The sequence below is a fragment of the Manis pentadactyla genome, chromosome 16, assembly GCF_030020395.1.
Source record: "Manis pentadactyla isolate mManPen7 chromosome 16, mManPen7.hap1, whole genome shotgun sequence".
Lineage (NCBI taxonomy): Eukaryota > Metazoa > Chordata > Mammalia > Pholidota > Manidae > Manis > Manis pentadactyla.
In genome coordinates this window covers 33800715-33828256 of record NC_080034.1, presented here as the reverse complement: position 1 = coordinate 33828256, position 27542 = coordinate 33800715, and the positions used below count along the sequence as shown (strand labels likewise).

Genomic DNA, 27542 nt, shown 5'->3' with positions numbered 1-27542 from the left:
CTACAATCGCTTCTGTGTGTGTATTTTCCCTCATATCAGTATTCAAAAAGACAATTCTAAAGTGATTCTGTTGATCCCAGGAAATCATATTTCATCATAATTAATTTTTTAGACAAAGTTCTCTGTTCATGTTATAACACTTTGGAAGTTTTTAGTTTTTAAAAAAAATCTGAAACAAGGTGTCGATTTGCTGCATCCTAAAAGGAGCCTGGTAGATGCAAGATTTTCCCCCAAATGAAAGCTACTTTTCCCTGGAGTAAAGCCTGCCTGTAACTACGTCTATGCTGATGTGTTATTCTTTGTGTATCTGCATTTGGTCTTTGCTCAGTGCTTGTGAAATGGCAACTAGAGGGGTGCAGTCAGTATCCCTTAGGAGTTACAGCTGTGTAGTGTGAAGTGCTTGAAACAGGAAATCCACTGTGATGACTGCTCTTGTCACTTATTTTAGTTTTATTTAATAATATTTTATTTTATTTTTAGGTGCTATGAGGCCCAGAGAACTCTGAGTCTCCAGCCTTCCCCTTCAAACCCCGACACAACTCAAACTTTGCAGGAGATAATGAAGCACACATTTCTAGGCAGCAAATGCAGAAGGAAAAACAAACTCCATCAAACGAAATTAGGTTACATGCTGAATGCCTTAAAAAGCCAAGTCTTTAAAAAGTGAATCTGTTTCTTACTCTGTAGCTAGTCTGAAGCTCAGTATGAACCTTTATTTCCTGCTAAAGGAAATTGTCAATTTAACAAAACAGATGGGGACCTATATTGAATTCTCATGCAGCTTCAGGATAGCGAAGAAGTATCTCTACTAATCTTCCCATCTAGAATCCTCTTGCCTGCCCCCAACTAGATTCACAAGCTTCATTTCTTCTGACTGTTCTGAAGGAAGGGGGCATTTCAAGTTGCCTCACTTCCCTCTCATCCTTTGGCCACCTTGATCAGAGATGCAAACAATTAACAAAACAAGATGACTGAGCAATAGCCCAGGTGAGGTGCCCATGGAAGACCCCAGAGGAAATTTCACTGTAGTCCCATTGACTTTCAAATGGTAGAAAATACATCATGAAATGCAAATTGTAGTAGTGGCCTCTGGTGTGCTCCTGATATTGACTTAATGTCAAAAGAGCAGAACTTTCCAGGGCAGTTTAAAAACTAAAGTAACCCAGCCCCTGGCCCAATATTTTGTTATTTCCCCTGTCCAATAGTCACTTTAAAGGAAAGGATGACATGCTCTGGAAAGAATGTCCTCCTCAACTGAGGCTAGAATTTTGAAGCACCTGGTTGTGCACAGAGGAAGTGAAATACATTATACCAAACCAAATTACAGAGCCTAAGATAAAACAACACTTTTTATCGATATTTCGGTCCAGTTGCTAAAATGATTCAAGGCAAACTGCATAGTCTAATTCTTGGATATCACAGTAGGTTTTCATAGAATAACAGTTAGGTTCAATGTTCTCGCTAGAGAGAGTTGAATGTTGGGAAAATTGGGAAAGAGATGGAAAAGATATGAATCTAGCAAAGGTGTAGATCAGACTGTTTAAAGCCACATAACCATATCCTGGGAACTTTTTCACTGTTGCTGATTATTTTGCTCTGTGTCAATGCAGAGGAGAGAGAAATGGGTACTGAGGCCCCCCCACTAAGGATGGGCACCTGGCACCCAGGCAGTGCCTCAAAATGGTCTTCTTTATGGGGTCTGCTTCTTAGCTCTCCCTAGTTTTGTAGAGCTGGCTGGAGCCCAGTTCTGCTTTCTTTCTCTAGGCCTATTAAATGGTTTTCTTAGACATTTTGAGCCATTGAACTTCCATAAACACCATAACCATTTTCTCAGCAAAATTGTTGCTCTTTCACTAATTACATAATTTTCCACACTTGAATGAGGGAGACCTGGTGAGCATAAAAAAGCAAAAGATCAGGGACAAAATGGTTAAGCCAACTGAAGCTGGGAGAGAGGCAAAGTAATTTTTTCCTCCTCGGAATCAGTCCACATATTCTCATTTTGGTCTCGGCAAAACGAGCAATGAGATTTATACTTTCGTTGATTTAAAATGTTATTTTAGTTTGGACTTTGCATAAAAATCAGACCAAAAGAGAAGTGTCTCTAGATACATCTTCTAAATGAGACTGGTCTTGTGGGTGATGTTGTGTGAATGAGATCTCCTCTCTGCTGTTAGAGAGCTCAGATGAATAGGGGACGTACCTATAATACAAGCGCAACTCGGGGCCGTGAATGAAGTTCAAAAAAATGGTTAAAGAAACTCAGAAATGAGGGATGAACTTGGAGACAAGGCAGCATTTCAGTTGGGTCTTGGTCTCCATAGATCACACCAATATGGTACCAAGACAGCAGATGGATGTATTCTAGGGAAGGAGACAGCATGAAAGAGAAAATAGTGTAATGATGGGAAACTGCATGGAATATCCAGATATAGAGGCCAGATCCCATAGCCCCTCCTTCAGTGAGTCCATCACCTGGAATGCTGGCCTGAAATAAAATTGCTGCCTTGTGGCCCACCATCACTCAACACACTCAATGAGGATTATTTGATGTTCCCTGAACACTTTGATCCTCATGTTGTTTCCTCATCAAAGAAAACATCCAGAACAACTGGAACTTTCATATGCTGCTGGAGGCAATGTAAAATGGGGCAGCCATTTTGGAAAGCAGTCGACAGTTTCTTAGTGCTTGAGAAGTTTTCTAAAAGCTAAACTTGCATCCAATAAATGTTGACTAGACCAGCTACCATATGATCCAGGTGTTTCAATCCTAGCTATTTATCCTAGAGAAATAAAAGCATTGTTCATACAAAGACTTACACAGAAATGTTCACAGAAGCTTTGTTTCTAATAGTCAACATACAGAAACAACTCAAATGTCAATCTGTCAATCCACACCTGAATGGATAAACACACCACGGCACCCCCCCATTCAATAGAATACTACTCAGCAACGAAAAGGAACAAACTTTTGATATCATGATGACATGGATGAGTCTCAGAATCATTATGAGTGAAAGTAGCCAGAAAGAAAAAGAGTGCCTACTGAATGGTTCCGCTTATATAAAATTCTAGAAAATGCAAACTCATCTATAGCGGCAACAGATCAGCAGTTGCCTGGTGGGGATGGGGATGGAGGATTTGGAGAAAGAGACTGTGAGGGAGCAGGAGGAACCTTTGGGGGAGTGAGAGATGTGTTCATTCACTTAATTGCAGTAATGGTTTCACAAGTGTCAAATGTACCAAACAGTACACTTTAAATGTGCAGCTTATTGTATTCAGTTATACCTCAACAAAGCTGTAAAGGAAAGTTCTCCCTACACCACGCGGTCCTTTCTTTGCCTTCTGTGAGGACTTCCATGATTCCCGCACCCCTCCAACAGGTAGAATTTATTGCTCCTTTTGCAAACCAAATTTTGGTTGCAACTTAATTTAGCCATTTTAATCCTAGGAATTAATAACTTATGTCTGTCGCCCCACTCTATAGCAAGCTTCTTGAAAGCAGAGCCTGGCTTTTCATCACCCCAGTAAGTGATAAATAAATGAATAGTAAGTAACCCAACTGATTGGTAAGAGGACGGAGAACATGTCAGGTGGGAGCCGTGTGGGAACATCACGGAAGGACAGTGGGGGCCACTGATGGCTCTGGGCTGCCACAGGAATGGAGGTGAGTGATCAGTCAGGGGGCTATTGCTCTGGACCAAACGAGATGAAATGAGGGTTGGAACTAGATGAATAAGCAGGAAGGATTGAAAGATAAAATAGTTTACAGCCTGGAGAGCCCAGCTGGATGTTTCTCCTGTTGTTACACTTTGGGGAAAAGAGCTATTTTCTGAGTCTCTGAAGAAAGACTCCAAGATCTGTGTGTTCCCCATTTCTCACAATGAAGTCTGTGACTTAATAACATAGTGTTACTATATGCCAGGCACTGGTCTAAGCATTTGACTTGGATTAACCTATGCAATCCTTATACCAACCCGGTGAGGTCAGTACTGATATTATGTTCATTTCACAGATGAGGAAACTGAGAGGCTAAATCACTTTCCCAAGATCTCACAGCTTGTAAGTGACAGAGGATTTGAACCCAGGCTGAATGGTTTCCAGTGCATGCTCTGATGAACTTTGCAAGGCAATATTGGGTTTTTTAAAAGCAAGAGTCTAATGGCCTAAACCTCTAAAATTCATAATTGTGCCTAGAAAATAGTACATGTTTTTCTGACTTTTTGAGCCGCTTTCATTTTCTGGATGGAAAGGACAGCATGCATAGAAGAGAGGCTATCTGAAGCAAATATCAATCAGCATTTGTGTGGCATGCAAACAAATGCCCATTTAAAATTCAGGAATTTTGAAGGGAATTAGTAAGTTCATTTAACATGCTCTTTCTGGGCTTTCCTGAACATTTTAGACCAGCAGGTGCATTGTTAACTGGAAGGATCTAGAGAAATTAGCTCTAGATTCCAAGTGAGAAGACATGAGGTCTAGTCCTAGCACACAGTCCCCCTTGCTGGGTGGCTTCCTTATCCACATGCAAAAGAAGGAAAGGTAACTAAGATGTCATTTTTTAAAGAACACAATTCATCAAATGATAAAAGAAAGCAAAATTGTGAAATTTAATTCATTAACCTAAATTTTTTAAAAATCAGGAAACTGTAGAGATACTTCCCATTAAAAAAGCAAAAAGCCACTCACAAAGTAACTGAGTGACTTAATCCTAAGTGTCTAATAGAATCTCCATGTTTTTAAGGTTTTTAAAAAATAATCCTGCTTTAGATATAAAAAGATACCACATGACAACACACTAAGAATAGTTAGGACATAAATCCAGAAACATGCCTAATATTGAATGACTAATGAATCCACCAAACATCACCCAGGGCTGTGTAGACATTGGTTTATGAACCTTTTCTATATATTTGGTAAAAATTGTTCACCCATTAAAAGCACTAAAAATCGTGCCTCTCTCCCTCTCTTAGGTTCTCAGGAAACACACTGAGCTGGAAATCTGTGTTCAGGTTTCCTGGGAAGAGCTCCTGGAACAGCCCTGTGGGGCAGTGAAGGAGGCAGGGGTAGGACAAGGAGGAAGCCGGGCTGAGATTTTGCCTTAAAAAAAATGACTTTTGTACCTCAAGCATGTGAGAAAAAGTCAGCCCCATTGCTTCTTTCCCAGCACTGGGCTTTGGCCACAAGAAGGAACCATATTCTTTGAACATTCAAGTCTTGATTTACATACAACCTTCTGAGATGAATATAATACTTTGAAGTAATGTGCAAGTCATGAAAATGTTTTCAGCATGCCCTGAGTCAATACCGATTCTTTAGAAGCGGTTGGTTTATAGCGGTTTACCCTAACTGTTCCATTCTCCCCAAAAAGAGCCAGAGAGGGAGGGGCTCACAGTTGTTCCTATCCTCTGGGGCTTGTGAAATCACTCTCCTTGAGGATGTGGGGTGTGGCAGGGTGACAGTGTTACAGCTGTTTCTTTATTAACAGTTTTAATTGAACAGGTGTCCTCAGGGAATGGGGATATTCCTCTTGGCTTCACACGTGTTGCACTGGCAGCTCCCTGCCTTCCTGACAGAAGCCACTTCTCTTCACATTCGTACTGAGGCTGTGGCTGATTAATTAAAGCACCTCCTCTCTATTCCAGGCAAAATCCTCATTTGACTTGGTGCAGACATTCGGTGCTCGAGCCTCTAATTTCCTGGCACCTTCACAACAGCTTCAAGATGGTATTTGTGAATGTGGGGGCTCTTTACCAGTCTCCCAACTGACAAATTCAGGGGCATTTCTATCACTGGAGCCCCAGCCTCCCCAGACATGGGATCAGGGGCTTCACCCTGTGTCTGAGGGGACTGCACCCACCTGTTATTTGCTGTTACCAGGTATTTCTACCTGATTATGCAAATCCTCCCGCTTTCTATTGTTCCCCTTCTGTTGTCCCCCCCGAAAGGACACCCAGTGTCCATCATGGTAATAACCTGCCTGAGAGGTTGCCAGACATGTAGAAAATAGTCTTAATCTCTCTTTCCCTCTCTCTCTTTCTCTCTCTCTCCAGAGCTAAGAGCCAACTGTTTGGTGTTTAGCTAGCCCACGTCAGAAGCTTTGTCTCTTATGTGTCATCCCCTCTCCTGGGGGAAGCAGTCACTTTTAGTTTTTTTCCATGTTTATGGAATTCTTTTTAGAGAACAGACTTGCTCTTTCTGCCTGGTCTGCTTTCCCTGGAAGCCTAAGCCAGCCCGTGGCTGCCAGCAGCCAGCTGTGGAGTTCCCTGACGGGTCCCAGAGCCCACACTTCCCTCAGGTCGCTCCCCTGCCCACGGTCCCCTGGGCTGGGGAACAGCTGGCCCAGGGGATGAGCAATGAATCCCCTCACCCGGCTCTGCGCCTCTCATGCCCACTGCCTGCCCTGCCCAGCTCCTTGGAGGGCAGGGACCCGTGTCTGCAGGCGGGAGGCTGTGCCCATGCTTCCTTTGCTCACAGCGCTCTGGGAGCCATGCCAGGGTGCAGTAGGTGGTCGCTTGGGGCGGGAGGCCCTGAAAGCCCCAGAGGGCAGCACTCTCTGTGATGTTTCTCCACTCTCTTCCTCTCCTTTGGAGGAGGGCACAGGTGGGAAGTGGTCAAGGTGCTGACAAGCCTGTCTCCTGACCTCCTCCTAACAGCCACAGAAAGGCTCCAGAGCCAGTGTGGCAAGATGGCCCCAGCCTTCCATACCACGTGTCCCCCAAAACAAAGTGTGTGAGCATTTCCCCTCCTCTGCAGAGAAGTCTAGGCTCTTTTAGAGTTGTCTGGGTTAGAGTTACCTTGCCTCCAGCACCGTCTGGGAAACTGACTTGACTGACACAGAACGCGCAGACATCCACCACCACGTCCAGCCAGGAGAAGCCTGGGCAGCTCCTCACTCTGTCCCTGCTGACGGAAGTGTGTGTATGTGTCTCTAGGTCAATTTATGTATTAATCTGTCACTTGGTGCATAATATTTAGCACTACAATAAAAAACAAATGAGCCAATCCTATAAGGAATTGATTTTCCCTTCCACATCTGTTCACAGAGATATAAATCTAAAGTTTTGCTACTTTAAAAGCCTCCAATGCAAATATAATCTAAAATTGCTAGGCTTTGAAGTTGGACTTTTCTGTCAAAAGATGTTTACAGATCTGTTCCCTGGAGCCTGGCCACTCATCTGCCTCTGGGCCCCAAAGACATTGATTACCTCCTGAGGTCCCTTCTGATTCACTCCAACTTAATATGATGGTGTTGAGCACCTTTTGTGCACAAGCTCCAGGCTAACCCTCAGGTAAGATGCAAGAGTGACCCTGCCAGCAGGCACAGGGGAAGGCAGAGTGTGGAATCCCTCATGTCTAGGTGCAGTTTCCAAAGCTCTTTCTCCCTCGTTATCTCCTTTACTTTTGTAACAATCTTGTGAGCAGACAGTAGCTGGGATTCTTACATAGATGGCAGAACTGAGACTTGGAAACTTGAGGTGATCTGCTTTAGGGGACAAAGGAAAATAGCAGAAGAGCAAGGGTGAGTGCCCAGGTCTTCCCACACTCCGCACTGGGCCATTCCCCTAAGCCAGGTGGGAGTAGGGAGCCTGTAGGAGATCTTACTCCTTGGTACCTGCCATGCCGTATATTTGTGGGATTTTGTTTGTTGGTTTGCTGTCAGGTTTAAGGCACTGATGTTTCTTGTGTGAAAGTACCATGTGGTGGCCACCCCTGGATACTCTGGTGTGGGTCAGTGGATTCCTGATAGGGAGACATGGGGAACAGTCTCTTTCCAGAAGTCAGAGCCGTGGGTCTTGGATGTGACCTTAAAGTGGCACTGGCAAAGATGGCAGAGCTCATGAAGACCTGCAATCAGCAGCAGCTTCCTGGGCTCAGGGGCCGAGACAAAGGCAGGGGGACAGGAATGAGGCCCATTAGCACAGAGCCTTGGTGCTGTGCCACCCTGTGGGGCTTGCTGATATCAGTCCCTGAGTAGTCCCACGGGACTAGAATGATGGAGAGTGCAGCCAGGATGAAGGCCCTGAGGATGGCAGCAAGTACCAGCCTGGGCCACTTGCATCCAGACCGACATGACTGCTGTGGTCCCCAGTAGCTACAGTCACCTTGAATCTGGTCTGCTGGCCAACCTCAGTCTGCTTCTGCAACAGCATGTGCTTCAGAACCTTGTCCTTGAGGGGAATCCCTGGAAAAAGTTATGATCTTAAACCCCCTGATGGGCTGAGAGAAGAAGCAGATTTTCAGGGACCAGATCTTCAGTCCTGGACCTTGTCACCTGGCTTGACGATGGGGACACACTCCTTGTCTTCAATTTGCTGTCCTGAGTTCTAGTTTTGAACACAGCTGAGATTCCCATCCCTGGCTGTTGCTGCCAAAGCCTCCATAGCTTTCCGTTCTAGGACCCCGGGGGCTCCCAGCCCCTCCCACGGTGCCAGAGTTCATCAGCTTTTGTCTCAGAGAAAGACTTTTCATATGGCATTTGTATGTTTGTGCATTTTCATAAGGCAAATTTGCCATGCTTGGAATTAATTCTGTAAGCCCACTCTCCCAGCGCTACCCCCTGAGAGTATCTGGATGGTTGGGGGATGGGGCATCTGAGCCATTAGGTGCTGGGCAGGTTCATCAGCTTTGTTTGCCATCCGTTTGGCAAATGAGCCAGAAACCAGAGCATTGTTGAGTGCACTGGGGGGTTAGTACTTTCAGAAGAGCTCAAGAGTTGGCCTTGTGAGAAGGAAAAATGACACAGATTGGGTCCTTGGAAAATGTCAGCTGTGAAGCATTTCCACCCTAGGCTTATGAGGCCTGTGGCTAACTAAAGGATGCTAAGAGGGGAACAACTAGGGAGAGTCTCAGAGAAGGAGGCTGCTTGCTGGTGGGCCGGTTAGCATGTTAGTCTGAGGACATCTTTTATTTTAGACTCGGGTTGACGCTGGTTTCATTTCTCATTTTGATCACAGTGGGTTTCTCGGCCATGACAGAGGCGCTGAAAGGCAACAGTGAGAAGGCCCATGTGATGCTTCTTTTTCATTTGATTTCCAGTGGTGTGAAATTTGGCACATTTCCTCTTTTCCTACAGAGTCTTAATTCTGTGAGGGGACAGTGGCATGTTTGTCAGTAACCATCCCCTCCCTGGCCCCCTACCTTCTCTCCAGAGAAAAAGGCAGACAGGTGGGAATAGCCAGGCATGGAGGATAGAGAAGACAGACGGATAATAACAAATGGGCTGTAGGTCCAGGAGCCACAGCTACACAGACTCAGAATCCCCTTGCCCGTGTTGCCTTCCACTGACAGAGGAGGAGGAGGTGCGCCCAGGGTAAGAGTCCCATTCACCTAATGGAAGCTACAAAAAGTGGACTTTCAGAAGCCCTCTACTTGGACTAACTAGCCTGCCGCAGACTGATTCAGGGGTGCATGCCGGCTGTGTTTGTCAGGGTAGGCTAGCTGCGTGGCAAACAACTCTCAGATCCCAGTGGTTTAATAATCCAAAGCATGTCAGCAGGCAACTGCTCCACCCAGTCATTCAGGGACCCAGGCTTCTCATGGTTCCATGTCCCCTAGGGTCTTGGAGTTCTCCCCTGGATCATCTGTGTCTAGCTGCGGGGAGGAGAGGGTGTGGAAGATGTGCAGGAGGTTTTATGTGCCAAGCCTGGAGGTTGTCTTTACCACCTTCTTTCACATTCCATCGGCCTGCACTAAATATGAAGAGAGATGAGAGAATAGGCTCTTAATGTGTTATGGGTTGAATTCCCCCAAAAAGATATCTAGATATCCTAACTCTCAGTACCTTAGAATGTGACTTGTTCGGAAACAGGGTTTTACAAACCCTGTTTTTAGTTTATCCAGTTAAAATGAGGTTACTAGGGTGGGTCTTAATCCAGTGTAACTGGGAAATTTGGACCCAGAGAGGCACTCACAGAGGGAAGACCATGGGAAGACATGGGAAGGATGCCATCTACAAGCCAAGGAGTGTCTGAGGCTACCAGAAGCTAGGAGAGAGGCCTGGAAGAGACTCTTGTTCACAGCCCTCAGAAGGAGCCAGCCCTGCCAACACCTTGATTTCAGACTTTACGCCTCTGGAACAGTGAGACAATAAATTTCTGTAGTTGAAGCCACCCAGTTTGTAGTATTTTGTTATGGCAGTCCCAGGAAACTAACACTTGCTCTGTGCCCAGATTTGGGGAGCATAAAGCCAACTTGGCTACCTTCTCATCAGAAGGAAGAGAATTGGTGGCCCCTACAGCACCACCTTCCATCCTCCCTGGTTCTGCCACTCTTACCAAGCCCTTCTCCCCACAATTCCCTCCCTCCTCTGGGGTTTCTCTCACCTTCTCGCCATTGCTGACACTAATCCCTTGCAGGGGAGCCCCAGTCACTGCTGGCCACAGTCCCCATGTGGAGAAGAGAGAGGAACTTTGCTGTTCTCACCTGATTTTTTCTCTTCCTTGGTCCAGAGATGAACAAACCCTGCCAACTCCTTGCTAAGTGACCTCAGGCAAGTCCCCCTGACCCTTGTGGGACTCAGTTTCCCTCCCTGCAAAGTTGGAGGGATCCCACTGGCTTCTCTCTCAACAGAACGCTCAGTTATGAAACGACGCTGTGACACTTTGGAAATACAGTATGCTGCAACCACCCAAGAGAGCAATAATCACTGTAGCTCGAGAGGCTCTAAATCCTCCCCAGCAAACTGCCTGCAGCTGGACAGGACCCAGCACCTGTGAACCTCGGCTGGAAGGTGTGTGGGGAGCAGCGATAGTGGCACCACACAGTGGGGAGGTTCTCTGTCGTCCAGCCAGCCTCCTCCCTCACCCAGACCTGGGGGACTGGGCTGTTGCCACCTGGACTAGGAAGGGATGTACTAAGCTGGAGCCCTGGGCATTAGAAGCTGCCTACGGCCTTGCTGAGACCTGGCACAGCTGGTGCAACGACAGCCCAGAAGATGGAGGGCCACTGGGAAAAACAACCACGTTAATGCCGCCATTTGCCAAGGATGCCCTTGTGCCAGGTTCTAGGTAAGTACTCTTTCTGCAATGGATGAATGTGGGCTATGGAGTCAGTGTGTGTGGTCTGGGGGAGGGGGGCGCACCCAGGCTCTCTGGGGCTGTCTTGAGCCACCATAGGCTAGTTGGTTCACTGCTTTGTGCTTTAGAAATGATCTCACTTAACAACCCAGAATTACTCCCAGAAATGCTAGGTCAAGGGGCAGAGAGCAGGGTCACAGAAGAGAAGCGGGAGGCTAAGGGGAGAGCCCTGATCTGCAGGACCACCTGCCTGTGAGACACTCACTCATCCTGGGAAGCTACTGGCAGCCAGGCTTTCCTGGCTCCTGGCAGGAGACAGATTCCAGGCCCACTCCTGCAGCTGGCTTCCCTTTCTCCCAGCAGCAAATCTTCAGACTCCCCTGTCGAAGACTAGGGTGAGGGTGACAGCGAGCATTAAATGAAGTAACACTCACATGGCTCCCGGAAAAGTGCCAGGCTTGAGGCAAGTGCTCAGACAATGGTGGCCTCTGTTATTATCCCCATTATGCAGATTGTGAGACTGAGGCTCAGAGATGTTCAGTGAATGAGTGAGCTGCAGTTGACCCAGACTGATAGACTAAGATCTCTCTATAGGTGTGTGTGTGCACTATAGTACGCTAAGAGAGATTGGCTCCTTCCTCACCTGGTCCTGCAAAAAGGTCCTGCGAAAAAGTGGTTTTTCTCTTCGGAAAATAAATTTCTTATGGAACTTTTAGCTTGGAAAAGAACTTGAACTATACAGGTAAGAGACACCTGGTTTGGTTTTTTTTTTATTTAGTAGTTCCTTTTTCATTCCTCCAACTCCTCCCTTTTTCTCTCTGCCTGCCCTATCCCTTCCTCCCAACCTTTCCCCAAGTGAAAGATCCTGTCCTGCCCACTGCCAGGTCTCTTCATTAAGAAGAGGGTTTTCCTCAGCCAGAGATTTCAACCTATGAATTTGGTGGGGGAGCAAACATTGCAACCATAGCAAGGCCTGAGCAAGGGGCCCTGATAACAGAGTGGGAGAAGACAGACCTGTCCTCCCCAGTATACATAATCTGCTATCTCTCCCAGCCCATCCTTCTTCTGCTAAGTTTTTGAGCACCTCCTGTATGCCAGACACTTCCCTGCACACTTGAATTGACACATTACAATTGCAACAAACATAGCACCCACTAGGTGCTGGCCTGTGCTGCTGCTGAGTACCCAGAGATGAATGGGGAAGCATCCCTTCCCTCAAGGAGCTCGCAGTCTAATAAAGGGAAGTCATAATAAGGATGCGACAGAATGCGGTAAGCGCCTCAATTTATTCCAGTGGTTATTGTAAACAAGTACTGTGCTGTGCACTGTGGTCACAGAGATGAGCAATACAAGATGCCTGCCTCTGAGGGGCTCAGAGCCCACAGGGAAACCAAGAAATTCCACAGATAACATTTGACAAGGGCACCTATACTGCCTTGAAGGGTCTTTGAGAGTCAGCAGTGAGGAGAGGTTTCTTAGAAAGGGGACTGCCTGAGCTGGGTTCTGAAGCATGGGTAGGAGCTCGGGCAGCTGAGGTAGGTGAAGACAGAGAGAACTGAGTGTGTGAAAGCAGAGAGGTGGGAGGAAGCACTTGCAACAGGTCCAGTTAGGGGGTAAGCTGGGGGCAGTCTGAGCAGGCTTATTAAATGCTAAGAGTTTTGACATTTGGTCCTGAGTGATGGGGAGCCAATAGGTGGGCTCAAGGACAAGGCCAGATTATAGTTCGAGAAGGTTAATCCTCTGGAGATGGATGAGGAGGGAGGGAGAGAAGTCAACTTGTTTAAAAAAAGGAATCAGAACTTGGATCTACTCTGAAACTTACTTCCCTGACAAATTCCCCCGAATGTGCAATGCACTGTCTTGTAGCAGGTGCAAGGCACCTCCATGGAAACACCAGGACACAGCATAGGGTGCCACCATGCAGAGACGGAGCCAGGGAGGGGCTTGGAGCCCTGAGCACCCTCTAGGCAGTGCTGAAATACAGTGGGCAGGCCCTCTCAGAGGTCCGGTCTGATGAGGAGACAGTCACAGCCCAGGGCGGTACCGCAGGGATGCGAGGCCTCGTCAGAGCAAACGCAGAGGACTTGGCCCCCTGGGTGTTCAAAGGCTAGGCTGAGCGATCTGCCACCCAAAATGCTCCCGTCCCTGGGTACTCTTAAATGCCCACTGACTTCAACTGGGGTCTCCCAGGAGCCCATCTTGAGGAAAGGACGTAAGGACAAGCCGGGCTATCCCACTTTCCCACCCTCACTCCTCAAGGGCGTTATGAGGGTTAAGCCAGGGCCCTCTTGTCTCTCCCCCACAGGCTGGCGGTAGGAAGGGAATCCGAGGGTGGCCTGTGCACCCACTGCCCAGCACAGTGTTTGGGGGTGGGACTCCATAAAGCAGGAGACAGATAAAGGAAGCACAGCCAGCCGCGGGCCCGCGTTATCACACCGTCGCGCAGGTTCCCAGACCGCGGATGTGGAGGCCGCAGGAGCGGGGGATCCTCCGGGCTCTCCGGCAGCCAGGCCTCCACTGATACATTAGTCGTTGACCCCCGCCCCCACCCCACTGGAGCCCTCCCCTTAGCCCTCCCAGGGGTGCCTTCGGGACAGAGCCCAGGAATGAGAAGAGGACTTGTGGACGGCAGGTATTTCTTGGGGCTACACTTTCCGGGAGGGGTCTGGGGAGCTGTGTGGTCTTGGACAAGTCCCCTGCGCTCCACCGACCTCAGTTTCCTTTGGGGTACCCCGAACAGGTGGGGATGGCTTGGCTTTCCTGGCTGGGGGAGCCCGGGAGAAGGTTGGCGTGCCGGGGTGGGGGCGGCGCTCGCGGCTGGAGGCCGGGCTCCTGCGCTTTCTAGACCCAAGCGGCGCTCGCCCGGAGCGCAGTGCCCGGTACCTCCCGGCCCAGGACGGGCCCAGAGGCGCCTTCGCCTGCCGGGGCGGAAGACCCGGGACCCCGCCCGCCCTTCCCGCGGGCGGGGCGGCCCCCGCGCCGGCTCCTCCCCCGGCGCCGGCGCCCGCCCGGGACCAGTCGCCGAGCGCGGTGCCGCAGGTGGCAGCGATGGCCCGGTTCTGAGCGCCCCGCCATGGCCGGTGCCCCCGGCCCGCTCCCCCTCGCGCTCCTGCTGCTCGGGGCGGTGGGCAGGGCCGGCCCCCGCCCCCAGGTGAGACCCGTGGACCCGGGGACGGGGTGGCAGGTGCGCTGCGGGATGCAGGTTTAGTGTCCGGGCAGGGGCGGCCCGGACTTCAGCTAAACTCCGCGACCGCAGGCGGAGGAAAGCGAAGCCTCGGGGGAGTAGGGACTGGAGAGTTGGGCGCCCTGGGCTGGGTGGCCGAGGTGGGTGCCTGGATGGGGACGACTGTCCCACCCCGGCGAGGCGCCCGCTTCTCGCCTCCGGGGCCCCTCCACCAGCGCACAGCTGTCCGCGACCGCCCTGTGCCGACTTGTGCGCCACAGCTCACAGGCCACTTTCCCAACTCCTTCTCCTCCTGAACCCGTGCCAGCAGCCCTGGCACAGCGGGGGCTCGCCCCCTACCCCGACCTCATCTCTTCCACTATGGCCCAACCCTGTCCTGCAGTGCCCACCCGCCAACCACCGGGCTTACTCCTCAAAGACCCTGAGAGGCCGGGAGAGGGCCAGGGTATGGGCACCCAGTCCCATCGCCCCTCACCAGCCCCCTAGCACCAGTCACCCAGCCTCTGACTCATAGCCCCAGGGACCCTGCAGTGGCAGCTTGTTGTCCTTCCTCATGACCTCCCAGATGGAACTTGAGTGCCCCCCCAACCCCTGCAGCAAATGCGTAGGAGGCTCCCTGCTCCTCTGGAAGCAGCCAGGCCTGGCTCTTAACAGTCATCCGACCCTCCCTTGGTTGACAACACACACCTCAAGACATACAGGGAGACACATTCACACCTCGGCCCCCTTGATGACACAGGAGAACGGGCCACAGGTGGACCCCTGCGGTCCCATTCTCCAGCCTCACTGACCTCCCTGCCTTTCCTGCCTCCGGGCTCCTGCCCTGGCTGGGGGCTGCGGGTAGCCTGCTTTTGAAGAGGGGAGCTATCCAGAGATGCTGTACCATGCTTGAGCAGAGAGGAAGCACAGGGTGGGTGGCCTGTCTTATGTCAGGGAACTCTCTCCCCATCACCTCCCCCTCCTATTCCCAGACCTAAAGAACTGAGGGTTTTGGGGAGTGGGCCTAGACAGCCCTTGAAATTTGTTCCAGCAAGTGCGTGCAGGTGGGAAGCAGGATGTGAGGCCGTTGCCCTGGTGAGGGCTGACTCTGCCCCTGACTAATAACCCAGATATGGACAGCTGTGCCTCCCAGCTCAGGTGCCAGCCCATTTTCAGCCCCCATACTCTTTTCCAGACTACTTCCTTCCCTCTCTGTGTCCCCCAGACCCTGCCACCTAGTCACAGAAGACACCCTCCCCACCCACAGCACCTTCCCCAGCCCTCAGCCAGGCCTTAGCTTCCTGGTGTCTTTGGACTTCCCAGAGCCAGGGCTGGAGACCCATCACTCACCTCTCTCTCACCTTTACCTCCTCCTCCGGGTCCCTTCCTGCTCCAGTCCAAGTGTGCAGACTCAGTTCGTACCAAGGGAAAAGGAGAGTTTCAGAAACTGCCTGTCTTCTCCCCAGAGGTCTTGAACCTGCGCTTCTAAAATACCCTCATTCCTCAGCCTTGGGCCAGAGCAAAAGCTGAGTATCCTGGGGCCATAACCATAACAGTCCTGGGGCAGCACCGGGCTCTGAGTAGAAAGGGCAGCACTTCTGGGGATGCTGTTGTGGGGGCACTGAGTACCCCTGGGCACTTAGAGATTTGAGCGACAGGAGCTTTGAGTTTAGACTGCACTAATTGTGACACTCCCTCATGCCTGTGTTGAAGACTTCAAAAACAGTGAATATTGCATTTCATTTTCTGTTCATGTGGTCAATAAAGAACAGAGTTAATCCCTCTGTTTAACTGATGGGACAAAGGCTCAGAAAAAGAGTGTTCCCTGCATATGGTAACCCAATGGTTCAGGAAGAGATTGAAGAAAGGGGTGCAGGGCTGGGCTGGTGCCTAATACCTGCCTACTCAGGCAGACTGAAGGAAGAAGAGAATGAGCTGTCTGCCGTCAGGTCCGGCCAGGCTGGAAGAAACCTCCTTGCAGACAGGGGGATGGCCTACTTGACCTCTGAAGAAGGGGACCGAGGCCACTGCTTCATTGTTGCTGGAAAGGAACCCCCATTCCTTATCTCCCCAAGACCTTTTTGAGGGACCTACTGAGGAGACAGGCAAGCCTCTGACACCCAAAATTAGAACCAAACAAACCTGGGTCATATACTGGGTCTGCTATTCGCTGGTGATCTTGGGTAGAAAACTTGACCATCCAAACCTCAGTTTCCTCATCTATGAACAGGGATCACAGGTTCTACTCCATAGGGTTGTGGAGGGGATTGAGCCCCTGGCACCCTGAAACGGCAGCTTTAGTCACCTGGGGGAGCTGACCTGCTGTCGTTGGGTGTCTGGAAGCCTTCCCAGGGCAGCAGAACAAGGCTTGGAGCGGGGCTGCTGGAGGCCCGCACCTTCTGCGCTCCTGTGAAGGGTAGTGGAGTCCCCGGTGCGCAGCGGTCAGCATGGACTTTGTTCTGAGCTGGGCTCCCTCCCGGACATGGACTCCAGGTGGGGGCCAGGGCGGGAACAACCACGAAACCACATCCTGCCCTCTAATACCTTGCTCTGAGGAGACAGGCCCTTCCTTAGCTGCAGCCTCCCCCTAAGCAGATTCCTGTGTGTGTGTGTGTGTGTGTGTGTGTGTGTGTGTGTGTGTGTGTGTGTGTGTGTGAGCGAGACAGAGAGACAGAGAGATAGAGAGACAGAAAAACAGAAAGAGACAGAGAGACAGAGATACAGAGTTAGAGATAGGTGGAGAGAGACAGACCAGGGGGAGAGAGGTGTGGGCTGTGTGAGTCATTTCTGGGTGTATTTGTACGTGGACCTGTGTGTCAATCTGCCTGTGTGTGACTCCGTGTGTGTGAAGCATCTCAGCATGTAATTGTGTGTCCGACAGTGTATATGTCTTTGTGACTCCATGTGTGATGGGAAGGTCTCTGTGCATGTGAGACATCTTAGTGTGTGAATGGGTGTTTTCTAGTACGTGCCCGTGTGTTGGTAGGGAGAATGGGCTCAGGACAGAACGCGTGGCTGTTTCTCTGCATGTACATGTGTGACAGTGGGAGCTGAGTATGTCAGTCAAGGCGTCTGTATGCATGTATGCTTGTGTGTGTTGGCGGGCAGTGTCTCAGCATGTGAGCATGTACCTAACTGTGTGTGTGTGTGAGCTCCATATGGGTCATGTCTCAGTATGTAAGCATGTGCTGTGTGATGAGTGTGGAACTGTATGTGACTGTTTCCATGTGAGTGTTCCTGTTCATGGAGAACGTGTGTGCGGTGTTCCTCTCCCAGCCCTTCTGCTCACATATCTGGGGCCCTTAGGGGAAAAGAAGGGGTCAGAGCCAGGGGTCCAGCAGCCCCACCCCACCAGAGCACAGGGGCAGGTGGTGATGGTTCTGGGAGGGTGCCAGTGGGGAAGGAGGGTGGGGCCTGGAAGGAGCTGCTGGGGAAGAGGAAGGGCCGCATCAGTTGGGAGGCCCCAGAGTTTGTCCTTGGGAGCCCTTCTCCCATTTTTCCCACCTCAGTGGCCCAGAGAGGCCAAGGTCTCTTTCCCCCTTCCCCTTAATCAAAAAGGTTCCCAGAAAGATGAACTTATTCACACTGAAAAATAAACCTGCAGGAGGGATTTTTCAGGCTAGCAGCTGGTCTCTGGAGAGGGATTGCCTTTGCGGGGCGTGGGGAAGCCCCATCACCTTGACAGTGACCACTGCATCCGCATCCTTCTCTGCCTGTGCTGTTCTTCCTTCTAACACTACCCGATTGTATAGGGCTTGATAATCCATAAAGATGCTTCATCTTGCTGGATCTGTTCAATAATTCTTTGGGAAGAATGGGAAGTCCATTTTGCAGATGAGGAAACTGGGGCCCCTGTGAAAGTGTGTCCCATCAGCCCCACATTAAAAGAGCTGGGATATAATCTGAGGGCTTGTGACTCTCTGCCCAGCGTGTTCTCCTGCACACCACTCCTTCCTGGCATCCTTTTTTCACCTGCTTCCTCCCCAAACCGAAGCTGAGAGATGCCCCCTCCATCCCAGGCAGTGTCTACATTTGCCTTCATCCCCTTCAGAGAGAGCCCATGAATCTTGGCAGGTACAAGTTCTAAAACCTGCCAAGCTGCCCTCACCCCAGCCCTGTAGGCCCCCCACCAATGCCCTGCGCCATTGGCTGGCTTTGCTGCCCTGCAAGGGAAGGGCCTCCACCACTGCCTGCTCCCCACCACCCAGCAGCCTCAGCCCCAGCCCTCCAGGCTTGCAGCCCAGCCTCACGCAGAGGAGGATGAGACGGGGTGCGGGTCTGGTGGGCTGGGTCCTGCCCATGGGCACAGAGTCCTCAGAATCCCCACTTGGCTTTGCCACCAGCTATGGCTGCTGATGGAAGATGTCACAAATGAAGCGAAGTGATTGGTCCTTGGTGTGAAAATATGTTCATTTCCTCCTTCTGGGAGCTTTTGGATAACAGAAGTGAGGCGGGATGGGGCCCAGACTTCCCAGGAAGCCAGGCTGCCTGGTCCAGTCTGCCCTGTCCTGTGAGCAGCAGACACCATGAGGACGGCTGCCATTGGCTGCATTCTCCGTGCACCAGCGGCCCTGCTAAGCACTAACTCACTGAATCCTCACAATGCTCCTGGGCTGGTAGGGACTGTTTTTCCACCTGAGGCTAGAAGTTAAAACTCTCATACAATGTCCCAAACCTCATTTACAGGGGATCCAGCCCAAATCCACCCCAGATCTGAGCCCAAAGTCGGGGCTATTCACCCTCACTGTACTACTGTGGCCACCTGAACACCAGGTGCTGATGCACAGGGTGGCCGCCAGCCCCTTCCCAGACCATCCATCCGTCTTGTCTGTCCCAGGTCCTACCCACTGCTGTCCTCCTGCCCCAGAAAATCCTCCTGAACACCGCTCCAGGGCTCTCCTCTGCTCACTGGAGCATCGAGGTCAGCACCTGTGCACCTTTGTCCCTGCTGGGCCCCCTGCTGAAATGCCCACCGTCCACCCTTGCTAGCTCAGGCTCTTGAGTCTCACTGAGCCCTGCCCCACCCACTCCCTGAGCACTGTCACCCACTGCTGCCTCTGTCACATCCTGCAAAGCACTTGACCGCACCACTAGGTAGCCTGGGGACTGTCAGGCCAGAGCTCTGTCCTCATCTCTTTGTTCCCCAAGTCACCCCATCCTCCGCCACCACCCAGAGCCGGCACAATATGGTCTCCATCAACACAGGTCAGGGAGAGGCTGGCGGTCTGGGTAGTGTGTGCTGTGTGTGTTTGGCGAGGCTGCAGTGCACACTATTTGGAGACCCTGAACTGGTACAGGGAGAAGACACAGCACCCCTCTTGCCAGGAAGTCCTGAAGGGAGAGACACAGCCCTGTCCTCAGGCAGCCCCAGTCTAGTTTCATGTGAGAGGCTCTGCTCCCAGCAGGTGACAGCTGCCTTTGTCTTGAAGCTCCTTGGGGTGTTCGTGGCCAGGCTGGCCTTCATAGTGGTGTCCTTAGCCTTTACCCCCACCCCGAGACTCCCTGCCCCAGACGCGCACCTTCTGCCCCAGTTCCTAGGAGTGACCTTGCTTCCTGGCCGTTTACCTCCTGGAGAGCTCAAGAGGGAGTTCTCCCCCGTGTCTCCGCCTTCCCACCCCCAGCAGCTGCCGCTTCAGGGGCAACGAGGAGAAGGAAATGCGGGTCGCGTGGGGTTGATCCCCCAGGACTGGCTCTAGTGCCAGCCCCTCAGTTGTAGCAAAAATCATGACACTGCCTTTGCTGTTGTGTTTGATGTTTTATTCTTTTTATTTATTTTTCAAGCAAGTACAACTTGCCCTTTGTCCTCAGAAGAACTCTGTCCTTCAGAGAGCCCCACCTGTGGCCTCAGCACACTCACTCCAAGAATGTGGCTGGGGTTCAAGCAAGCTCGGGCCCTGCCTGGGGCTTCCTGGTGGGCAGGACTGAGCACAGGACAACCAGTGTCTTTGTGGGAGGTGTCTTATAAACTACAATTCGGCTTACACCGGGGCAGTGCCAGGGAGGAAGAAATCTCCTCTGCCCCTCGAGGTTTTTCCAGCTGGTCTAAGAATCAAATTGATGTAAGACAGATTAACAGGAGGAAAAAAGTAATCATGTATGCCTGGGGAAGCCATAGACAGGAGTTCCGAGAAGGTCCCGGAGAAGGAGGTATGTAATCATCCTGAACCAAGGAGAAGGGGCAGGGGTCTGAGACTTCAAAGGAAAAGGGAAGTAATTCACAGGAATATGGAAAGAGTAAATATTTAGTAAACAAAATACTTGATGGGCCACACAGAAACAATGGGGTACAGAGAGGAATTTTAACACGTCACCTTCCTTTCGAACACCCCTAGTTTACCCTATAATATAGCTTCTATGGTGACAGCTGCCTCCTGGAGCAGTTCCTCCACCTCAGTTATTTTTATGCAGTTGCGGGTGGGAGGTCAAAGCTGCTCTCCGAGTCTTTTGGGGCTTGATTGTTCTCAACTGTGAAATAATCTGCCCGTCACTACGGAACATTCTGGGGTGCCCTGCCTTGGTGCCTACAGCAGGATCACCCAGAAACGAGAGCCAGCATATGCTTAGGACACCACCAGTCAAAGGGACAAGCTTCCAAAAGGAAGTTACTTTAATTTCAGCAAACGTGTATATTTTTGTGGTTTTGAAAAATGAAATTTTGTTTTAAATTATGTATAAGCCCTACATGTTATACAAGGGGCTCTCTGGTCATTTCAGCATCTGCAGCCTCTAAATGAAGAATATTTATAAAACCGTCTCGGAAAAAATACAAATAAAAAAGACACACAGTCCTGAGGCATATCTACAGGAAGTGCACAAAAAAGTTTTGAAGGGAGAGTCCTCACCTGGGTGGGTCTGTTTGGGCCTCTGTGTTAAAAAGGCAGTTCTGTTATCTTATCTGAAAATTAAGGTTCATATCCCCCTACTCACAGATAGGGGGACCCCTTCCATTGTGGGCCTGATTTCTGTGTTCTAGAACTTTCTAGTCCCTTCACCCCATGTCCTCAGGAATTCTCCAGTTGATAGAAGCTGGGCTGAATATTGGATCTGTATTGTGTTATCAGAAGGGTCACTGAGGGATGCCCTTGGCCTTCAGGTACATGATTGCATTCTGAGGAAGGGATGCTAATGGGGTATCCTTCCCAGGCTCTGTAGCATTGAGTCCCACGTGCCACACACCCTCAGTACTCCATCACAGTCTCCGACCTGGGACACTCTGGGTCCTAGCTCTGGTCTTTGGGCTCTGTGCGATCTTGAATGAGCCCCCCTCCCACTCTGGGCCTGCATGTCCTTTTCTAGAATGGTTGAAAGTGTGAGAACCTTGCAGGCAGGCTGACTGGGCATTGGAAAGGAGCAGGGTGAGTGAGTGGCAGTCTCGAAGCCTAGGCCTCAGGTTCTCTCCTAGGTGAGGTCAGATGAGACCATGAATGAGACACACACTCTCCCTTACCCCCTCCTCCACTCGCCCCTTGCAAGGATCACTTCAGTAGACGTTTGCTGGCCACTTGCGACACATCAAGTTACGCACCAGCACTCTGGGAGGGATAAAGATGGGAGAACATCCACTGGAGTCCCTGTCATGTACCCCCCATGGCAGAGACTTGTTCTCTCCCGCTTTCAGAGGTGCTAATGCCCCATGGAGTTTGGGGCTCTAAGATCCCCTGGAGGTCAAGAAACAAAGTATACAGGGTGGGGTGAGGGGTATACGAGAAGTTGGCAGGACCCAAGAGGCCCCATTTCTGCTCCCCTGCAGGGTGCCTCTGTATCCCTCTCAGAGACGGTGCAGAAATGGCGAGAATACCGACGCCAGTGCCAGCGCTTCCTGACTGAGGCTCCACCCCCAGCCACAGGTGAGTCCAGGTGGGACCCTCACCCAACCAACTCCCCAGGGGCTTTTAAGGCACCCCCCCCCCAAGCCATGCTGGGGCATCATTTGCCTCTGTTAAGATGCCGCATCTGCCCGAGGCCTCGGGGTGCATCTTGTTGCTGCTGTATTACCTCCCCTCTCCCCTCCCCCCAGCCTCGGGCTCCTCAGGAGCAGGAACCTGGCCTTTCCATTCTGTGCCCTCCTCAGCTCTTTGGGTCTGTGCAGGGGCTGGAAGAGCGACCAACAAATGTATAGGAATAGATGTTTCAGGGGAGTTCGTGGGGTGGCTTAAAGAGCACAGGGAGCCAGGTAGGCCTGGGTTCAAAATCCTGATCCTGCAGTCCTAACACAGGGACCTTAGGAAACTGTTTCAGCCTCATGAGCTACATCCCCCCCTTCTCTGTGATGTCGAATGTAAGACTAGACCTATAGGGATCACTTACTGAGCACTTCTGTGCTCAGGTATCTATGTAACATACACTGTTTGTCCCCAAGGCTCTGTGGGTCTAGGGTTACCCCCATTTTACAAATGAGGAACAGAGACATTACGGAACTTGCTCTAAGTCCCAGTGCTGGTAAGTGGCTGAGTCCCCTTGATTGGCACCTGGTGGGTAGAGAAGGGCTTGGCATCGAGTAAGTGCTCAGCAGAGGTTAGCAGAGCACAGGTTTCTGCCACACCTGCGCGCGTGGTGGAGAGCGGAGGGCAAGTGCCACTGCCGGGCCAGGCTGGGACTCAGAGACTGCTCCCCTGCACCAGGCCTGTTCTGCAACCGGACCTTTGACGACTATGTCTGCTGGCCAGATGGGCTGCCTGGCTCCTTCGTGAATGTCAGCTGCCCCTGGTACCTGCCCTGGGCCAGCAGTGGTGAGTCTCCTTCCCCAGCACAGACCTCCCTTCCCCCGTGTCCAGATGGCTGGGGTAGGGGTGGAGTTGGCTCAGGGTGCACGCTGCTCCTTTCCAAAGCGCAGCCCACCTGGGAAGGTCTTCAGGCCTCCGAGCGGGGGGTCTGTCTGTCTTTCCTGGGATGGGGGGAGGGTATCAGGTGTAACCTGGGCCTGAGGCCTGTGCTGGCAGGTGACGCGGGTGGGGTGGAGGGTCTGGCGTAAGAGAGAAACATGAGTCCCCCCACCTCACTGAGCACTTGGGGGAGGAGCCAGGGAAGCAGATCCTGGAGACTAGGGGTGTCATTGTTCTGGTGTATGTGTATATGTTCATATGTTCTCATAGATGCCCCTGCCTGGTAGATGCCCCTGGCCACCTCCTGATTCTTCAGGGGTTCACTAGTCAGATGAACCCAGCTGGGAGGAGGGATCAGGGCACTGATGGGGCTGTCCCTCCGGCCCTCCCCAGTTCACTGCTGCCTACAGGGGACACCCTGCCCTCGGAAAGGAGTGATTGGGCAGGAGAGGGGGTCCTGGAGGAGAGGCCGACGGAACCTGTGGGGGTGCTCTGACTGTAAGGGTGGTTAATGCATGCTTCTCCCCCTGTCTGTCCCAGCCATCAGAAAAGCCAACAGGAGACCAGCACCCTTGCCTCAAGGAGATCAGTCTCCATGAGGGGAGAAAAGACACTTTCTTCTAGTCTTTTCTAGAAGCTAGAAGCTTCTATTTTTTCTGAGTACTTACTGTGTGCCAAGTTCTACCCTAAAAGTAGGGTTTTGATTTAATCTTTTCAACTACCCGTTGGTTATGCTTGGGTACAGATGAGGCTGCACAAAATTTAAGCCACTTGCTCCAGATGATGTTGTAAATGGCAGAGCCAGGGTTTGAATCCAGCCTGTGCTCTTAACCACTGTGCCTTGAGACTAAGCAGAATTCAGCCCAGAAGCAAGGATGAGAATGAAGTCATACTGTGGGAAGCCAGGGGTCTTCCTGGAGGAGGTGGTCCCTCAGCAGAACATCAGGGCACCAGGAAGGGTGAGATTCATCTCAGAACTTGGGACTGAGGTCAGATGAAGCCCAGGGTACACCCACCCCACCCTGAGGTGCCCAGGGCGAGCCTGGGCCTGGAAGGAGGCAGACACCTGGGTAAGACACACAGCGGATCAGTGACCCTCCACACAGTGCCTCTACAGCCTGTAGGGTGCACCTGACATACTGTGCTCATTTAACCCTCACAACAACCCAAGGGGCAGTACTCTATTACCCAGCTGTTTTACGGAGGAGGAGACAGCACCCAGATGCTAAGTGACTTTTCCAAACTCACTTAGCTGTGAGTGGCAAACCGAGGAATCAGTCAAGCAGTCTGGTTTAGAGTAAATGTGTTTAACTGCTACGCCAGCCTTTCTTGAGTGTGTGTACACACGTGTGCATACATGCACGTTCCTGTGTGTGTGGCCCTGGGCATGGAGGCAGGTGAGTGGCCAGGGCCTCTGCTGGCTGGGCATGCCTGAGAGACGGCTGCGAGCTGCCTGCCCTCTCCCTGTAGGTGAGAAGGCTGTGAGTCCTACAGTCTAATGGTTCTCCTTGTCGGTGTTCCAAGTGGCCGTGTGTGCATCTCCAGAGTTCTCTGTGCCTCATCTCATTCACCTGGGAGATGGGGTAAAGCCAGGTGGTGGGGGCATTGGAGAGATCGCAGGTTCTTCAGAAATGGTTGCTGTTAATTTTTTCCACTCACCCTGCTTACCTCCCTGACCTCCCACAATGCACACACTTTCCCTGCCTCCCAAAGCTTTGGGACTGGCCACTTAGCCAGCCTGGGCTGGGCCTCTGGACCCCAGGGAGCCAGGCACAAGCCAGAGCCCATCACTCAGCACTAAGCCACCCTCAGCTCTGCCCGCCACTGTGACTCCATCCATCACCTTTAATTTTATTTGAGCAGGAAATAGGTCCTGGTGGTGCCCATTTATGAGCGAACACAGTTTTATTGCTTTCTCCACGAAGATAATGGCTGCTGCACAGGGCCCCCCGCCAGCTTTGCCCCACTGCCCTGACTCCACAAACTAATTTGCTCCCTTTTTTGACACTTGGAATCACCTACTCTGCCTCCCTCTCCTTTCTCCCTGAGTTAGGGACCTGCAGAGACACCCGCCGTGGGCTCCCACAGCACAGCTGCTATCTCTGGCCTGTTCTGGTAGTCCCCGGGCAGAGGCTGGCACTGGGGGCTTCCCTCATCCCCACGCAGGGCACATGGGAACAGGAAGGGGGCAGTTCTGGAGCTTTCTTGGGCTAATCAATGGAGTAGCTTATGGAGAAACTTCATTGTGAGTTAGGGGTGGGGACAAGGAAGAGGTCCTGGCAGAAAACACAATCAGCTGGGAAATCGACAAGGATTTAACGGCGGGGCCACTTACAGAGGCCGGGCAGGAGTAAGGGGCAGTAAGGTATACAAAGCGCCTAGGACTACAAAAGGGGGAAGATTTAGCACCAGTAGACCCACGTGGGGCAGGAATGGGGCCAATGGGACCCCCCATGACAACTGGAGGTCATGGTGATGGAGAGGCTACCAGCAGGACTGTGGCTGCAGAAGAGCAAAGCTACTACCAGAACCTCAGCATCAAGGCAGGAAACGGGCAAAGGATATATACCCCAACCTCTCTCTCTGCCCTTTTGCCCTCTGCTGGTGTCTCCCATTGGCCAAACCCGTAGAGGGCAGACAGCCCAAGTGTTGCTTGGGGTCAGCCTTCTGGGGGGCAGGGCAGGGCAGAGGAATGAGCGACTGGAGAAAGAATTAAATTCTAAACAATTGCCAGACATCTGGGTTAGTTCTGTGTCAGGGCTAGCAGAGCCAGTGAGACCTTAGATGTGAGTGGGTTGTGTGTTAGGGAGAAGGAGTGACCCCTCACCTCGGGGCTGATGAGGTCAGTTCAGCGGCCCAGGACGTGGTGCTGAGGGGGTTCAGGGCCACTTCTTCGGGGGGTGTGGCATCAGGAAGGCTTCCAGAGAGAGGCTACATTGGAGCCCCGCCTGAAAGAACAGGCGGGTGGAGAAGGGGGAGGGAGGACATCCAGGCACCACCTTGGAGGCGGGGCCAGGCCTCGCGCCTCAGGGCTACACACCTCCTCAGGGGAGCCTGCCAGGCCCTTGAATTCTGACCCCTCTAATGCAGAATCCAGGACTCCAGATTGCAGAGAGAGAGAGAGAGAGAGCAGGAGCAGATGAGCCAAGGAAGGAAGGTGCTCAGAGGAGATACCTGGTATCAACAGGACTTCTCTGTAAGCCAGGAGGCTGGAGTGGCTTCAGAGAGCCTGTTGTGCCTGAGGGCCATCCACTTGCCTCGTTTACCCACAAAGAGCCGATTTGTTCATCACAAATCATTCTGGTCTCATTAGCTGCACCCCCTCCTGATCTCTACCTGTTTGTTAGCGTAGTTCTAATTATACAAGAGTCATAAAATGCTTTTAAAATAGTCTGTAATTCACAATTCTCAGGAACTCTGGCAGGTGCCCCCCTTGAGTAATGGTGAGCCTGGGAGCCTTCGTGGCAGGCTGGCACTGCTGGAGGGAGACAGAGGCCCGATTTGGGCCCTGGGAGAGTCTGGCTGAGGCGGTGTGATGAGCTGCAGCCCCAGGCTCAGTAAAGGAGTGCCCTTCTGGGAAACGGGTGGGGACAGCAGCAGGGCTTCTGATCTGACCAGGGTTTGAAGCCTACTATGCACTTCACACTATCTCCTAAAGAAATCTGGGAAGTCATTATGGTTCCCACTTTACAGATAAGGAAAACTGAGACTCACGGAGGTCTGCCCAAGGTCCCATAGCTGGTTGAGGGCAGAACCAGGATTCTGAACTCAAGTCTGCGTAGTGGAGAACCTGAGCTCCTCCTCGTACACCATGAGTGTTCATACCACCCAGGCTGATGCCTTCAGTTAGAGCTCTGCCTTTGACCCTAGTCCACCAGTTTGCAGGAGGGCCTGTGACAGCCCTCTCTGAATCTCCGCTTCCAGGTCTATGAGATAGGCTGGTAGTGCTTGCTGGCCACTGTTGCTGCCAGGGTGCAGGAGCTAATGGATTCATGAGCACCTCAGCCCTGAGTGCCTGCATCTGCGTAGAAGGACGGCTGTTAGCTTGATTACAGAAGCTGTTGCAGTTTCCGGGAGGGGAAGTGTTTAATTGGGGGTTTTATTTCCAGCACCAGGGTCTGACTTATGAAGTATCCCTGGGCCTCCTGGCATGCAGCCCGCTGCCTCCTGGTGTTGACAAGACGGGAGCCAAGCCCCTGGCTGTGATTTACCACAGCTCCTGGGCCTGATAAAGCTAGGCTGATAAGCAGGGCTGTGCTCAGACCCACCCCACCTCCAGCCAAGATGGGCATCTGGGGACCACAGGCCCAGCCAGGAACCAGCCCTGGCTTTTAATATTTGCCACAAATGAAGAATAATTGACAGACACGTTCTCATGGGCTCACAGAGCTTCTCAGGGACGCAGCGATCCTGACACTGTGCCAGTAACATGCACATTTGTGCACACTCCACCCCCCCATCCTCCCATCTGGCCCTGGGAATGATGGGCCTGGGAACCGCACAGGCTGCCAGGGGTCAGCACTGGCAAGAGCACGTGCT

The 27542-nt window shown here is 51.7% G+C and overlaps 1 protein-coding gene across 3 annotated transcripts in view; it reads left to right on the top strand.

The window, feature by feature from the left end:
* Window positions 1-13911: 13911 nt before the first annotated feature.
* Window positions 13912-27542, top strand: part of GLP1R (glucagon like peptide 1 receptor) — a 36520-nt gene continuing 22889 nt past the window's right edge. Inside the window, exons 1-3 of one of the 3 annotated variants that reach the window (XM_036907145.2) lie at window positions 13912-14169; window positions 21932-22028; window positions 22803-22910. In XM_036907145.2, the coding sequence (XP_036763040.1) occupies window positions 14092-14169; window positions 21932-22028; window positions 22803-22910 (283 nt within the window). In that variant the 5' untranslated portion in view covers window positions 13912-14091. The remainder of the gene's footprint in view (window positions 14170-21931; window positions 22029-22802; window positions 22911-27542) is intronic. The other 2 variants (XR_005029194.2, XM_036907146.2) reach the window with 2 other exon arrangements.